General features: G+C 47.3%; 1 protein-coding gene across 1 annotated transcript; it reads right to left on the bottom strand.

Annotated features, from left to right (window-relative positions):
- Positions 1-13,503: 13,503 nt before the first annotated feature.
- Positions 13,504-15,624, bottom strand: LOC148210615 (Galactose oxidase/kelch repeat superfamily protein). Its single transcript, XM_088125378.1, has one exon. The coding sequence runs from the start codon at positions 15,216-15,218 to the stop codon at positions 13,890-13,892; it is 1,329 nt and encodes a 442-aa protein (XP_087981504.1). The 5' UTR covers positions 15,219-15,624; the 3' UTR covers positions 13,504-13,889.
- Positions 15,625-15,862: the final 238 nt, after the last annotated feature.

Below are 15,862 nucleotides of genomic sequence, written 5' to 3'. Positions count from 1 at the left end.
TTAGTCTCTTGTATTTTAACATTTTTTAATAGCACTATTATTATTTTTCTTTTCTGTAAAAGTTAAAATACATTATTTGTTTGGGGAAAGAATACCCTGGACACGTGGAGGACCCCTATTGGTTCTCCAAGATGACTTATGAGTCATGCCCATCTCGGACTGCCGAGATCACCACCGTTAGCGTTGATGGATGCTAAGTATGAGGGCCGAGGTGAACCTGGCCAAGGTCCGACCTACCGGGAAGCTCGGTAGGGGCCGATGTGAGCTGCTGTCAGCGGCGTGATTATCGGGTGTAACCAACGGTCCCGAGATTATCGGGTGTAACCGACGGTCCCGAGATTACCGGGTGTAACCGTCGTGAGATTAGCGGGACTACCACCCATAAGTAGAGGACCTCACTCCACGATCAGGTACGATGATTTCTGACCTCGAACTAAACTAAGAATCCGACCTGTACTGACTTGATCGTCGGAGTGCTCACCTTTTTGTGCAGGTCCGCCCCAGGTATTCAGATCGATCCGGGTTCCGAGTTCGAGCTGCAATCGGAAATATACTGTTGTGCATATCCTTGCATAAACATTTGGCGCCGTCTGTGGGAACCGACAATCTAAGTCATCTCAATCCTTTTAAACCAATACACAAGCGAAAATGGTTCAACCAGCAAACTCGACCAATACGGCGGATCGGAGGACTCCAGTCGCCAGCGATGCCCACCAGAGGGAGGTCGGAGCGGTAGTGGTAGAGTGGCAAGGCCACGGCGGCCCGGCAACAGAACCCCTCCGCAGGTCGGCACGAATCACCGCGCCTGTTCTACCGCCTGCACACCCGAGGACATCCAAGGCCACCCGTGGCCGAGGTGAGACCTCTAAGAAGGGCGCCCGGGGTCCAGCCCCGGCCCCAGCGAGTGAGGACTTTGATGCACTCCAGAGAGAAATGGAGGCAATGCGCACACAAATGCGGTCCATGGAGGAAATGTATAATGAAATGATACTAGCCGCAGGCGCATGGTCCCGATCTGAAAATCGAGTGACACGCGTTGACATACGGGAGCAAAGGGGTTCCCACCTCGGCCCAGCCGAGGAGGAACAACCCGAGGACAACGAGAGCGAGGGGCACACTCGCCAGAGAGGAGACCTTCGTGAGCACCTCAACAGAAAGAGAGACTCATCCCACCGAAAAGGACAATCACCATCCTGCTCACACCGGAGCTCCAACCAGCAGGCTGAATCCTCTCGCAACCCAGTAACTCCTGCAGGAATGATTACCAGGGAGGAGTTCGACCAGCTGAGGGGCCAGCTCGATGCTCAGGTGGAGGCCTTAAAGGCTAAATGTGAGTAGAAAGAAGGTCCACTGAACGATGGCGACTTGGGAGAATCGCCCTTCACCTCGGACGTTTTGGAAGCACCGATCCCTCCGAAGTTCAAAGCTCCTACTGTGAAACCTTATGATGGGTCGAAAGACCCCAAGGATTATGTTGAGGTCTTTGAAGGCCTCATGGACTTCCAAGCGGCATCAGACGCAATCAAATGCCGCGCCTTTCAGATCGCGCTTACTGGAAGCGCGCGATTGTGGTATCGGAGACTGCCAGCCAGGTCGATCTCGACCTACTCTCAGCTGAGAAGGGAGTTCCTCGCCCAGTTCTCTTCTCGGCATTATGACAAAAAGACAGCGACCCATCTCGCCACCATCAGACAGAAGGAGGGTGAGACGCTGCGAGAATATGTCACCAGATTCCAGGAGGAGCAGTTGAAGGTCGCACACTGCTCCGACGACTCGGCCATGTGCTATTTTCTCACCGGTCTAGCCGACGAGGCCCTCACGGTGAAACTCGGAGAGGAGGCCCCGGCCACCTTCGCCGAGGTGCTTCAGAAAGCGAAGAAAGTCATCGATGGACAGGAGCTCCTTCGAACCAAAACCGGCCGACCAGAACGAAAAATCAGCCGAGGCAGAAGTGGAAAAGATATAGCAAAGACAGATCCCAAGTCCAAGGACAAGGGATCCTTTTCCAGCGGCCGGGCTGAGTATCGGAGGGCGGAGAACGGACTTACCAGGAGCCGACCTTACGAACGCTTCACCCCGACCACGATTCCAATTTCCGAGATCCTAACGAACATCGAGGAGTCTGGAATGGAAAAACTACTCAAACGTCCTGAGAAGCTTCGGGGAGCCCCGGAGAGACGCAGCAAGGACAAATATTGCCGCTTCCATCGGGAGCACGGCCATAACACGTCGGACTGCTGGGAGTTGAAGCGTCAAATTGAAGATCTAATTCAGGATGGCTACTTCAAGAAATTTGTGGGAAAACCCAGGACCAGCTCGGCAGAAAAAAAGGAAGAGCGGAAGCGTTCGAGGACGCCGTCCCGGCGCACTGACCGACCTGCGGTCATCAATACCATTTTCGGAGGGCCAAGCGGGGGTCAGTCCGGACATAAAAGAAATGAGTTAGCTCGTGCAGCCAGGCGCGAGGTGTGTATCATCAGGGAGCAGAGGCCGACCTGCTCAATCACCTTCGACGGTGCAGACTTGGAGGAGGTTCACCTGCCCCACAATGATGCACTTGTGATCGCTCTCTTGATTGATCATGTGGTGGTCAGGAGGGTGCTGGTAGACGGAGGCGCATCTGCTAACATCCTATCCTTACCGACCTATCTCGCCCTGGGATGGACGAGGTCGCAATTGAAGAAAAGCCCGACACCGCTGGTTGGGTTCTCCGGAGAATCAGTCGTCCCAGAGGGTTGCATCGACTTGCCGATCACGCTTGGACAGGACCAAACTCGGGTCACCCAAATGGCCGAGTTCGTGGTGATTGACGGTAGATCGGCCTATAACGCCATCTTTGGAAGGCCCATCATCCATTCATTTCGGGCCATTCCCTCGACACTTCATCAAGTTTTGAAGTATTCCACCCCCAATGGCGTGGGCACGGTCCGAGGAGAACAGACCGCTTCAAGGGAGTGCTATGCCTCCGCACTCAAAGGTACATCGGTCTGCGCCCTTGAAACTCTCACCAGTAGGGATGGGACGCTCGAGTCAGAGGCCGACCCGCCGAGGAGGGAGTTTGCCGCACCCACTGAGGAGCTCGAGCTTGTTCCTCTACTTAGTCCCGAGAAGCAAGTGAGCATAGGAACCAAGCTGGGGGCCACCGACAGAGAGGAGCTAATTCACTTCCTCAGGTCCAACTCGGATGTCTTTGCATGGTCCCATGAGGACATGCTTTGCATTGACCCGAAGATTATGACGCATCGCCTCAGCATAGATCCGTCATTCCGACCTGTAAAGCAAAAAAGAAGGCCTATAAACAAGGAGCGGAGTGATGTAATTGTTGAGGAAGTTAGCAAACTTTTGAAAGCTAAATACATAAGAGAAATTTCGTATCCCGAGTGGCTCTCCAATGTTGTATTAGTTAAAAAATCTAACGGAAAGTGGAGAATGTGCGTAGATTTTACGAACTTAAATAAGGCATGCCCGAAAGATTGCTTCCCACTGCCGAGGATTGATCAGCTCGTGGACGCCACAGCCGGGCACGAACTACTCACCTTCATGGACGCCTACTCTGGGTACAACCAAATCAAGATGCATGTCCCAGATCAAAGTCATACCGCATTCATAACAGACCAAGGTCTGTACTGTTACAATGTCATGCCCTTCGGTTTAAAGAACGCAGGAGCGACCTACCAGAGAATGGTGAACAAAATGTTCGCTAAGCAGATCGGCCGGAATATGGAAGTGTATGTGGACGACATGCTTGTCAAGAGTAAGCAGTCTAAGTCGCATCTCTTTGATCTGACCGAAGCCTTCGAGGTTCTGAGGACATATCAAATGAAGCTCAACCCAGCTAAATGTGCCTTTGGAGTCTCTTCGGGAAAATTCCTTGGCTTCATGGTGAACAACCGGGGAATCGAGGCCAACCCCGAAAAGATTAAAGCCGTGCTCGAGATAGAGGCACCTAAGACGCTGAAACAGCTTCAGTGCCTCAATGGCAGGATTGCGGCCCTGAACCGGTTTGTTTCCAGGTCGACAGATAAGTGCCTTCCTTTCTTCAAAGTCCTACGGAGGAAAGGGCCGTTTGAATGGACAGCAGAGTGCGAGCAAGCATTTCAGCAGTTGAAAAGCTACCTCGGTTCGGCACCTTTGCTCGCCAAGCCCATGCCGGGGGACAAGCTCCAGTTGTACTTGGCAGTGTCTGACAGCGCCGTCAGCTCGGCCCTAATCAGGCAAGTGGAAGCGCGGCAAAACCCGGTTTACTACACAAGCAAGGCTATGACCGAAGCCGAGACCAGATACCCTCAAATGGAAAAGTTGGCTCTTGCTCTAGTCACCTCGGCCTGACGGCTTAGACCATACTTCCAAGCCCATACTGTGGTGGTGCTCACTAACCTGCCCCTAAAAAACATCTTCCATAAGCCAGAAGCTTCTGGACGCCTGATGAAGTGGGCAATGGAGCTAAGTGAGTACGACATCCAGTTCGAACCCAGAACTGCGTTGAAAGGACAAGCAGTGGCAGATTTTATAGCCGAGCTCACACCAGCTTCCGAGCTGAGCGAGTCCGACCTACCGTGGACAGTCTATGTCGACGGATCCTCCAATGAGAAGGGGTGCGGGGTCGGGGTCCTCTTGCTCGGACCAGGAGGCGAGCGATTTGAGTATGCCTTGCGGTTCGGCTTCCGGACTTCTAACAACGAGGCTGAGTATGAAGCATTTATTGCCGGCCTGCGGATCGCTAGAGCATTGGGGGCCTCTTGTGTTAAGGTCTTCAGCGACTCCCGGCTGGTTGTGAGCCAGATCAAGGAAGAGTACCAAGCCAAAGACTCTCGAATGAAGATGTATTTGGGCAAGGTCAGATCGTACCTCGTCCAGTTTCGAACTTACGAAGTACGCCGGGTTCCCCGAGCAGAAAATTCTAATGCTGACGCCTTAGCCAAGTTAGCATCGGCGTACGAGACCGACCTGGCCAGGTCGGTCCCCGTCGAGATCTTAGATAATCCCTCGATCTCAGAGCCAGATCTGATGGAGATCGGCGCTCCAGAGTCCTCATGGATGGACCCGATTGCGGACTTCATTAGGGGCAACTCACCACAAGACCCCAAGGAGCGCAGAAAGTTGGCAAGGCGAGCAGCTCGGTTCGTGGTCCGAGGTGGAGTGTTGTACCGACGCGACTTTTCCCTACCTTTATTAAGATGCCTAACCCCTGAAGAGGGCATGTACGTCCTCAGAGAAATCCACGAAGGAGTATGCGGCAATCACTCAGGCGCCCGGTCGCTGTCAGCCAAAGTGATTCGACAAGGATACTATTGGCCGACCCTCAGCCAGGACGCCAAGAAATTCGTTAGAACTTGCGACAATTGCCAACGCTACGGAACCATAATCCACCAACCTCCCGAGCTGCTCACCCCCATCTCGGCCCCGTGGCCATTCGCGCAGTGGGGGGTAGATATCATTGGTCCTTTCCCTTTGGGCAAGGGCCAGACCAAGTTTGCTGTGGTTGCTGTGGATTACTTCACAAAGTGGGCCGAGGCCGATGCGCTCTCCCACATAACGGAATCCAGAGTCACGTCCTTCGTATGGACAAATATCATATGTCGCTTTGGTATACCGCAGGCCATTGTGACGGACAATGGGAGGCAGTTTGACAACGCCAAGTTCAAAGACTTTTGCAGCAAGCTTGGCATAAGTCACCTTAGCTCGTCCCCCGCACATCCGCAAGCAAATGGACAGGTGGAGGCAGTCAACAAGATCATCAAGCGAGGTATCAAACTTAGACTGGACTCCAAGAAAGGCAGGTGGGCCGAGGAGCTACCAGAGGTTCTATGGTCGTACCGGACCACCCAAAGGGAATCGACGGGTGAGATCCCGTTCTCCCTGGCCTTCGGCTCCGAAGTTGTAGTCCCGGTTGAGATCGGCATGCCATCTGACAGAGTCGAGCATTACGAGCCTACGGCAAACGCGGAAAAGCTGCTCCTCAACCTCGACTTGTTGGAAGAAAGAAGAGCAATGGCCCAGCTACGCCTGGCGGAATATCAGGGCAGAATGGCCAGACATTACAATGCCCGCGTTCGACCTCGGACCTTTCAGGTCGGGCATCTGGTCTTAAGGAGGGTCCAAACCCATGTGGGTGCCCTTGATCTGACCTGGGAGGGCCCGTTTGAGGTCAAGGGCATAATCCGACCTGGGACGTACGTATTGGCCGATCTGAAAGGAGACGTCCTCGCGCACCCGTGGAACGCGGAGCACCTGAAGCGTTATTATCCTTGAAATGCCAAAAGGGTATTCAATGGATCTGTAAAAACTGTTTCACAAGAATTATGATCGGAATAAATGTGATGATTTAATTTCATGATTCCGAGCTCGACCAGAAATTAAATGGGGGCCACGGACTCCCACACGATCACATTCCAGCAATCGGTTAAAATTCAATCCTCCAAAACCTAAGGGTATGAGGTGCGATGCCAAAACCGTTGGTGAACTTAAAATTCAAACCTTCAAGGCAAGGGGGCGATGTGAAAGTTCAGAATGATCAAGCCTTTGAACTTGAGGGTACGAGGTGCGATATGAAGAACAGTTATGGACTTAGGATTTTAGCCTTTTAACGTTTTTAAGTTAAAGGTGTGATGTTAAAAAGTCCAGAGTTGGTGCAATGCAATGAATACTAGACAGCGATCCGAGTTCAAAATTTCAAGTATTTTAGTTAATGGCGCGACCTCAAAGGTACGAGGCGCGAGGTGACATTGGCTTCAACTTGAAGAAAAACCGAAGAAAGAAGGCAACAAAGTAAAAACAAATGAAAGCTTCTTCATTAAATGGAGAGCAGAGCCAAAGCTCATAGACCTTGCAGCTCTGCCCTGACACTTACAAACAAAAAAAAAAAGAGGAAGAAAGACAGAGAAATGCCTCATGAGGGATGATCGCCTAAGAGCCTGCCTGAGGAGCGCCCTCCTGAGTGGTGCCGACCTGGTCCTCTTCGAGATCGGAGTAGTCAGAGTCCAGATCTCTGACATACTTATCCACCAACGCTTGGGGGCCAGGGGTGCCGCCAGGCCCAGACGCCCACTGCTCGGCATACTTCTTCTTCAGACCACTGAGATCGATCTGAAGGTCAGGCATGTCGGAGGCAATGCCCTTCATGAGAAACTTGAAGCCCGCGTCAGAGAAGTCTTTGGCAAATCCATCGAAGTCAGGATGTTGCCTAAACGATTCCTCCAATAGGACTTCATTGTTGAGACGTTCCTTCACCGTCTCCAGCTCGACAGTCGCACGCTTCAGCTCCTCCTCCTTCGCTTCAAGCGCCTGGAGCATCTCGTCCTTCTCCTTGAGGAGTTGGAACTTCTCCTTCTCCAAGCCCCTGGTGATAGCATGGGCAGCTCGGAGCTGGGCCTTGCATCTGTCCTCTTCCTTCTTCAGCAGCTCGGCCTTGGTCTCCACCTCGGCCTTCAAAGTTTCCACCTCAGAGTAAGCCTTCAGCAGCTCATCCTTCATGGTGGAGGAAGCAGCCTCCAAGGCAGCGGAGAACTCCTCTTTCTCCCTCGCTGCCAGAGCTTCCCTCCCATCCAGCTCGAGCCGATTGGATGGAACCAACGAACGCCTGAGAAAAGGTACAAAGAAGAGAATTAGACCGAGCTACCTGTTAGGTAAATTAAGCAAAAATGGAGACACTAGTCTTACCTCAGCAGCGTAGTCGATGGTCCTCTGCAGAACGGACCCTGGGTCGCTCACAAATTTGGACGCCCTCCTTAGGCAGCGGTCCAAACTTGCGGCCGAGATGCGGGACACCTGGTCCCTCACCCCGGAACTTGACGGCTCAACTCTGAATCGTGCCGTCACGTCGGACGTCCCGCCCATCCTGGCCTCGGGATCGTCCACCCGATCTGCGTAGCTCGCAGGCAAGACCCCATGAGCTCCGACCTCCAAGGGGGAGGTTGTCTTCTTCTTCTTCTTCCTTCGCTTCAGAGGGACTTCCTCCCTCACCTCCTCGTCCGAAGGCAAGGCGTCCACCGCCTCGGTCTGATCCCTGGGGCGCTTCTCCCTCGAGGGGCCCCAAGAAGACTCCAGCTCGATCACTGGGGTTGGATCTTCCGAGGCTGGTCCTACCACAGCGGGAGTGGCAGGTTTCGAACTCTGGGCGGCCTCAAGAGCATGGGCTCGACCCTTGGACTTGCGCTTCACGTTGCTTGCAAATCCGCAAACCATGGCTGCAAAATAAAGAACAGGAGTCAGCACAAGGTCAGAGGAAAAAGGAGGGAAGCAAGCTCGGCATACCAAGTTCGGAGTTCGGCCTTGAGGATTCAATGGGACGAACTGCGGGGTTGTAGTCTAGCAGCCCGGACTCAAGCAGCAGCTTGTCGGTCACCAAGGTTCCGACCTTCCTACCCCTCGAAAAACGCTCCTTGTAGTATTTCAGCGTGTCGAAGGCGGCTTGCGTAAGCTCGGGGACTGGTCGGATTGAAACTGCACAAAGACAAAATTTGAGTCAGACCTGAATAACAAGAAAGAAGTTATCGCAAAAGTAAGAACTACTCCGTACCTAGGTTCCCAAACCCAGTGGGAACGTCAAAGAAGGAACGACCTGACTCGTCCTTTGCCAGCCATTCCCAAGAAGCGTAGAACCACTTCCTCACCCATCCCTTGATGGAGGTCGGCCCCTTAACTATACCGCCTGCGCCTTTCCTTGCGCACATATAGAACTGACCAGACTTCTTAGCTATCTTTTTCGCTTCGAAGCACGCGAGAAGCTGGTCTACGTCCAACAGCTCGGCCTCTTCACTATCTCGGGCTCGTAGCCAAAAAAGGATGGCCAAAGCGAAAATGACACCCCACCCATTGGGGGCCACTTGAGCCGGAGCCAGCCCTGTTCGGAAAAGAAACTCCTGGACGAAAGGGTGAAGGGGAAGTCTGAGGCCGTACTCAAACATTTTGAAGTAGAGAGTGACCCATTCCTCCGGAGGATTGTCAGCTCTCTCCCCCTCCTCTGGCATCCTAAGGAGGACGTTCTCAGGAATAGCGAACCCCCTACGAAGGGATCCGAGGTAATGCTCAGGTAGCCTAGAAGGGTATTCCAAACCCTGACCCGAGGTGGAGGCATCACTATCCTCCCCGTCATCGGAGAACCTAAAGTTTTCTATCTCCTCGAGCTCGGACTCTAACCTACGAGCCAAATCCTCCTCGGATCCTAAGTTGCTGCTAAAAGAGGACGACATGGCAACTACGTTCGAAAGAGAAAGTGAGGGAAGAGACCGACCTACCAAGGGTTCGAGCTACCTTCAGATCGAACTCCAAGAATTCAGGGAACGTAAGGTATGACCTGAGGGATTGGGGGTATTTATAGCTTGTCGGAAAAATTTCCCCCACCGTACACGTGTCATCAACGAGCGGCTAGGATCCTCCCTAAGATCCGAAACGTCGGAATATTTGAATATTCCGACGATAAATCTACCGCAACGGTTATATTTTCCCACGAATAGGAGATCGCCACGCGTCCAAAGCAAGTCGAATGAACTTCTCTGCCAGGTCGAGATCGGACCAGACAGAGAGGGGGCCAATGTTTGGGGAAAGAATACCCTGGACATGTGGAGGACCCCTATTGGTTCTCCAAGATGACTTATGAGTCATGCCCAGCTCGGACTGCCGAGATCACCACCGTTAGCGTTGATGGATGCTAAGTATGAGGGCCGAGGTGAACCTGGCCAAGGTCCGACCTACCGGGAAGCTCGGTAGGGGTCGATGTGAGCTGCTGTCAGCGGCGTGATTATCGGGTGTAACAAACGGTCCCGAGATTATCGGGTGTAACCGACGGTCCTGAGATTATCGGCTGTAACCGTCGCGAAATTAGCGGGACTACCACCCATAAATAGAGGACCTCACTCCACGATCAGGTACGATGATTTCTGACCTCGAACTAAACTAAGAATCCGACCTGTACTGACTTGATCGTCGGAGTGCTCACCTTTTTGTGCAGGTCCGCCCCAGGTATTCAGATCGGTCCGGGTTCCGAGTTCGAGCTGCAATCGGAAATATACTGTTGTGCATATCCTTGCATAAACATTATTGATTATTGGATACGAATCCTGGCCTGCCACGTGTCGTGATCGAAAAGGGGAGTTGGATGAACACACGGACGAAATGTGAAAATTGACTCCAAAGTACGTAGGTTAGCAGTCAGGGTAGGACCTACAGTGTCGAGCCGACCTGCGACAAAGTCTGTAACAATGTCTCTTTCGTACCCAACAACACGCCGTATTTTTAGGGTGTGTCAGAGTTCCTGTCGGGCCCAATTTCTATAAATAGAAACCTTAGCCTTAAATGCAAGGTACACAATCCTAGATAGACTCGGCAAGTTAACTCGGACTAGAACTGACTTGCTCGTCGGAGTGCTAACTTTGTTTTGCAGGTCTCAAGAGTATTCTGGGAAGGTGTTGGACAGTTGGCCGAAGCTCATTCCGTACTATCCGATCTACGTTGTATCCGAGCTCAGCAATTTCGAACTCCAACATCGATAAACTCACGTGAAATGATATTAGGAAGAGGAAAGAAAAAATATATTGTCATGCAATACAAGAAAACCGACTTTGTGCGACATTTTATAAAATTGGTCAACTAATAATTTTGGAAACCAATTATTATCGCTATTATTAGTTGTCTCTATATATAGTATTAGGCATATCCAGCTCCCTCACTAGAGTTTCAATGTTTGTGTTGAAGCTAATTTTCTTTACTTTTCTTCTCATTGCCTCTAATGTTTCTGTACCAAACAACACTCCTTTTCACTCCACAAACCGCGCACTCGTAAGTCATTTCGATGACTAACTTCACTTTACTTCGAGAGTTTAGAAAGTTTGAGTTTATTGAGCTGTAATTTCTATAAATTTATGTAGCTTGTATTTTGATTTATGAATTTATTCTTTAAAAAAATAAGAGTGTAGAGTATAGTTAGGTGAAATTTAGAAACCTAAGTAGTTTCTATAATTTGTGTTGCTGGAATATAAAAAATGTAACTCACATGCTAAATATATGATTGATAGATAAGAAAATGAACAAAACTCACGAAAACAATATTGATAAAAAGGGGAATTTTAGGAATTAGTAATTTCTATGTGTTTCCCAATACTAAATGTTGTAGAGTAAGACGATTGTCCCGTGAGATTAGTTGAGGTACGAAAAAAAGAGTAAAATTGTTAATTAACGATGTGGTTTAAACTTTTATATTTAGATTTTTGGTATGGTCTCATCAAATAAGATATAGATAGGTGTGGTATGTGGAGGTAGCAAAAGTAGAAACCATTTGCTGATGAGATTTTAATTTTCAAATGTTTGGATCACCCTTCTGTGTATTTCCTTTAATTTGGTGTGTGTTTTTTTTTTTTTTTGGTAACTTTAATTTGGTGCTGTTATTGTCAGGTTGGTCATCAATAGTAATTAATAATGTACCTTGTTTTCTCTGGATGCTCGAGATAATTTGAAATTCTCATTTAAGAACTTTGCTAACTAGACTAATGATGAACAACAAAACTTGCCTAATATCTTTTATATTTAGAGGTTGAATTTCTTACCTCCATATTTTAATATGTTTAAAATATGTTTTTAAAAATATGATTAGATGACTAAAATTAATTGAATTTGGCGGGTCGTTCTTTTTAATAAATAGAACAAGGAAGCAAAACAAAACTTAAATATTAGAAGCATTTAAAGTTTAAAGCCAAGAAGGGATTATCTCAACCCACATCTGCGAAACACCTGAGGAAGCCGCAAAGCTGGCTAGTTCGTAGCCAACCCGATGCTTCTGTCTTTCAACATGGCCGAAACCTCTATAGAATCTAAAGGAAGGAACATGTCGAATCTCGTTGATGAAAACACTAACTTCTGAGATATCTTCGTTTTCGTTGTTTATTGTTTGAATAACCCCAAATTATTAGACTCCACAAAACAAGTCGCATTTAGGTCGGTTCCTACCAAATTGATGGCCTCTTTTGATATTATTGTGTAGTAATGAGTTAGAAGGTTATTTTTAACCTCTCTTTGTATATATGTTTGGTATTTTATCAAATTTGGATAGATGCTTGATTAAGACATGAAATGAGGAGTGGGAATGAAGAGTGAAAAGTGCATATTTATTCTCTTTGAAAATTTGTAGTTGGATGTTTGAATTTGATGTGATGAGAGAGAGGGAGAGATGTTGTGTAGTCATCCAACAATAAAGTGAGAGCATAACTTTGCAATAATAGAAAATCCAACTTTAGAAATATGATAATATGTCTTCCATGCCATCTATAATTAGTATACCACAAAAACCATCCCTTCCTATTAATACTCATTAATTATCTTACCCTATTAAATCATATTACTAATTATTACCTCTAATTCATATTTTCAGCTATATTAAATTAAGAAAATGTTTGAATTCTAGTTATTAACTTGTTGCTCTATGAACTCTAAATTAAGGATGAGTTTAATTTTTGTTTTGGCTTTCACCATTTTGGTACTGTTTTTTTAATACATTTTTTATTCCTGAGTTTGATGATAAGTTTTTACTTTGTTCCAATACTTAAAAAACTGACAGACCTTCGGTCTTCGGTTTTAGGATTGAACTGCAGTTTTTAAAACTAAAGAACCAAATAAAAATTTATTCTCAATTTGATTTCTTTCCTAGATTTTTTTATGATTTTTACCATTAAATTTGTTGGTTTAATCCAATAATTTTGTTCCCCCACTTTGAGCATTGGGACTTAGTTTTTGACTCACAATTTGATAAATTTTAAACAGAAATGGTGCTTGGTGGTTAGTTTTCAACTGTGAAACATTTATCAAAGTTTTCAGATTTGTATTTTTTTAAAGCTTTTTGGGACTGTTTTTAGTTTATTTTACACAAACTTTTTTGAAATTTTTACAAGTTATATTGAGACTTAGATTTCCAGACTTGAAACTGTTTGCGTCTCTTAAAGAATGTTAATCACGACAATAAGTGTCTGAAATTATATTCTTAACTATATTCACGTTGGCAAAAAAAATTTATTTCTTATTTATAACTTTATTTTTCTTTTTTAATTTGGGAGTGATTGGTAAGGAAGAACCTATTGATAAATTGATTGCTATTTTAGGCATTAAAGAATGGAGCCATTCAATAAACATGAAAACCTATACATTTTGGACACCATTGTAATATGGATTTATAAGGAGGCACATCGATGTGATGATTGATGGGTATTTAAATGATTTGTAAAGTTCATCAAACTAATTGTTGTTAGTCATGCCATATCTAAATTTTATTCGATAGAACATCAAATCAACATATCATTTAAGTTGATAATTCAAGCAAAGTACAACGATTACAGATACGTATTATTTATTGATCGGCCAGTACTAAGTATGCTAATTTAATGGTAAACATATTAAGGTAAAGTTTACCTCTCTTTATGAAAATTTTTAACTAAAAAATCTTGTGATTTGTGTCACCTAACAATTATAAGGTTAATAACTCGACAGTAATTAGTATCTATGTCTACTTCTGTTGAAGTCTAATGTTCAAACATCCATATAATTTATTGTATTAAAAAAATCCTAATTATTAAGATGAATTAAAAAATCAATTTAAAAATTACAAAAATCCACCTAAAAAAATTAGAAAATGAGATGATAGACACTAGAGAGTTCCCTAAGAATCTCGAGCCTTGAAAAAAAAAATCCAAACCCCAATTTTAGAATTAAAAAAAAAAGAAAAAAAGTTCAGAAGTCCCATGCATATAAATCTTGAATTACCAGATCTTGTTTTGTACTAAATAATTGACGAATCAACCAATTGGATTTGGATTTTTCACGCGCTTCCATGAACCCCACGCTCTCCTTTTTTGTCCCTTTTCCCACCTTTTCTTCACGCGCCTAACCTCCACTCCCGGCGGCGCGTCTCAGCACTCTACACACACGCAGGCGGCGCGTTGCATCACTTCCGGCATATCCGCTCCTCTGCTCCACTCTCCGGTCGTCGTCTCGTAGATCAACACCAAACCTTCCTTTAATCCTCTGGTGGTTCTTCCGCTTCGTCTCAGCAAATCGTCGATGCAGCCGGCGACCTGAATCAGCACCACCGTCTCTCCCATTCCGACGCAGCTGAATCTCACCGTGGAGTCCAGCCGGACTTGCGGCGGCAGCGGCGGACTTCTTATTCTGTACCAGTCGCCGAATCCGGCGGATTTGCCGGTGCTTCTGCTGCCGCCGCCGCTAGGGCACTTTCTCCGAGCGTCGAATTTCCAGAACGACAGCTCCACGGCGTGGCTAGCGAGGACGAAGATGTGTCCCGCCGCCGCACACGCCGCCACCACGCAGCCTCCGCCTGGAACAGCGCGGCTTCTCAGCCACGCACGCGCCTCCACGTCGTACATATCCATGGAGCTCGCGTAGATGTGCGCCTCCGATCCTCCGGCGGCGCGTGATGTTAAGTTCCCCGAAACTCCTCCTCCAATCTTCAGTCCTCCGATTATGTAGAAAATTCCGTCGACGGCAGCTCCGATGCAACCGTAGCGTCTTCTCGCGGAATGAGCCACGACTTGCCAGGAATCGCTCTCCGGATCATAAGCCTCCACCGCCGTGGTGGTCGGAGCACCGCCAGCGACGTAGATTCTGCCGCAAATCACCGCATTGGCGAATTTCTTCCTGGAGAAATTCATCGCGGATCTCACCGTCACCATTCCAGACCAGGTGTCGTACAGAAACACCGCATTGCGGCCGATTAGGTAAATTCTAGGACCAATAGCGGAGAGGCGCGCATGAGAGAGCAATCCGTAGAAATTGCTGAGGAACATACTCTGTTTCGCTCGGAACAGCGCGACCTTCCAGATTCCGCCGTCTCGGAAATTGAAGCTCGCCGCGAATAGGCCATAGCCGGTCGCAGAAACCGCATAAACAGTATCCTCGAGATGGCCGCGGAGACGGCGGAGATCGACGAATGCGGAGGAGAGGAGAAGGCGGGCCCAGCTCCGGCAGACGAGGGAGACGGAGGGAAGAGAAGCGGAAGGAACTCTGGAAAGGCACTCCAGAAGGAGATCGTCCGGGAGAGCGGAGATGGCGGCGGCGGCGACGGCGGCGACGGGTTGGTGATGGTGAGGATGGGCGTCGGCGGTGGCTTGGAAGCAGGATTTGGAGGCGAGAGGGAGAGTGGGAGAGGAATCGTTGGGGTTAGGGAAGCAAGATTTGATGAACCAGGAGAAATGGCGAGAGTTGGAATTGTCAGACGCCATTGGAGGAGGACCTTGAACTTGAACAGAGCATTTGAGATCGAATTTTTCAGTGTGAGGCTCAGAAAAATTGGGAGAGAGAGAGAGAGAGAGAATGGGGGATTTTGATTTTGTTTTTTTCTCTTTTCTCTCTCCTTTTTATTTATTTATTTATTTTTTTTTAATTTTTCCTCTCTATCTTGCTAAATTGCAAAATCTATGTAATTTATTAATAGACAATACTTGTCTACAACTTGGTCACTGGTCATCATTCATTTTTAGTCATGTCAACTTTGTTTTAGGATAATGTAGGGTTACAAAAATCTTGGCGTGAACGTACGATAAAATAAGGGTGTTTATTGTTTATAAATTGGATTGGATTAAGTTGAATACTCTTTAGATCGAACTCAAGTCATCAAGTTTTTTGAATACCCTGTTAGAAAATGAACAATACTTAGATGCTTACTAATATGCATTTATCTTCTTACTGATCACCAATAAAAACTTTACAGTTTTTTAAGTTTTTGAAAAATAAAAAAATATATTTTTTAATTATTCGTCAAAAATTTGCTCGCATCTAACAAAATATGGGTGTTGATTGGTGAGGTCATAGGTTTGAATTGCTTACTCCACTTTAGTAACGGAAAAAATATTTATATTTACTAATA

This window comes from Momordica charantia (assembly GCF_013281855.1).
Source record: "Momordica charantia cultivar OHB3-1 chromosome 6 unlocalized genomic scaffold, Mcharantia_2.0 BLBB01000006.1, whole genome shotgun sequence".
NCBI classification, from domain to species: Eukaryota; Viridiplantae; Streptophyta; class Magnoliopsida; order Cucurbitales; family Cucurbitaceae; genus Momordica; species Momordica charantia.
Note: the sequence above shows the minus strand (reverse complement) of the source record. Positions and strands in the feature narration are given on the sequence as shown.

Excerpts from the sequence above, each read along its gene's own strand:
- LOC148210615 (XM_088125378.1), bottom strand. The coding sequence starts at position 15,218 with ATGGCGTCTGACAATTCCAACTCTCGCCATTTCTCCTGGTTCATCAAA.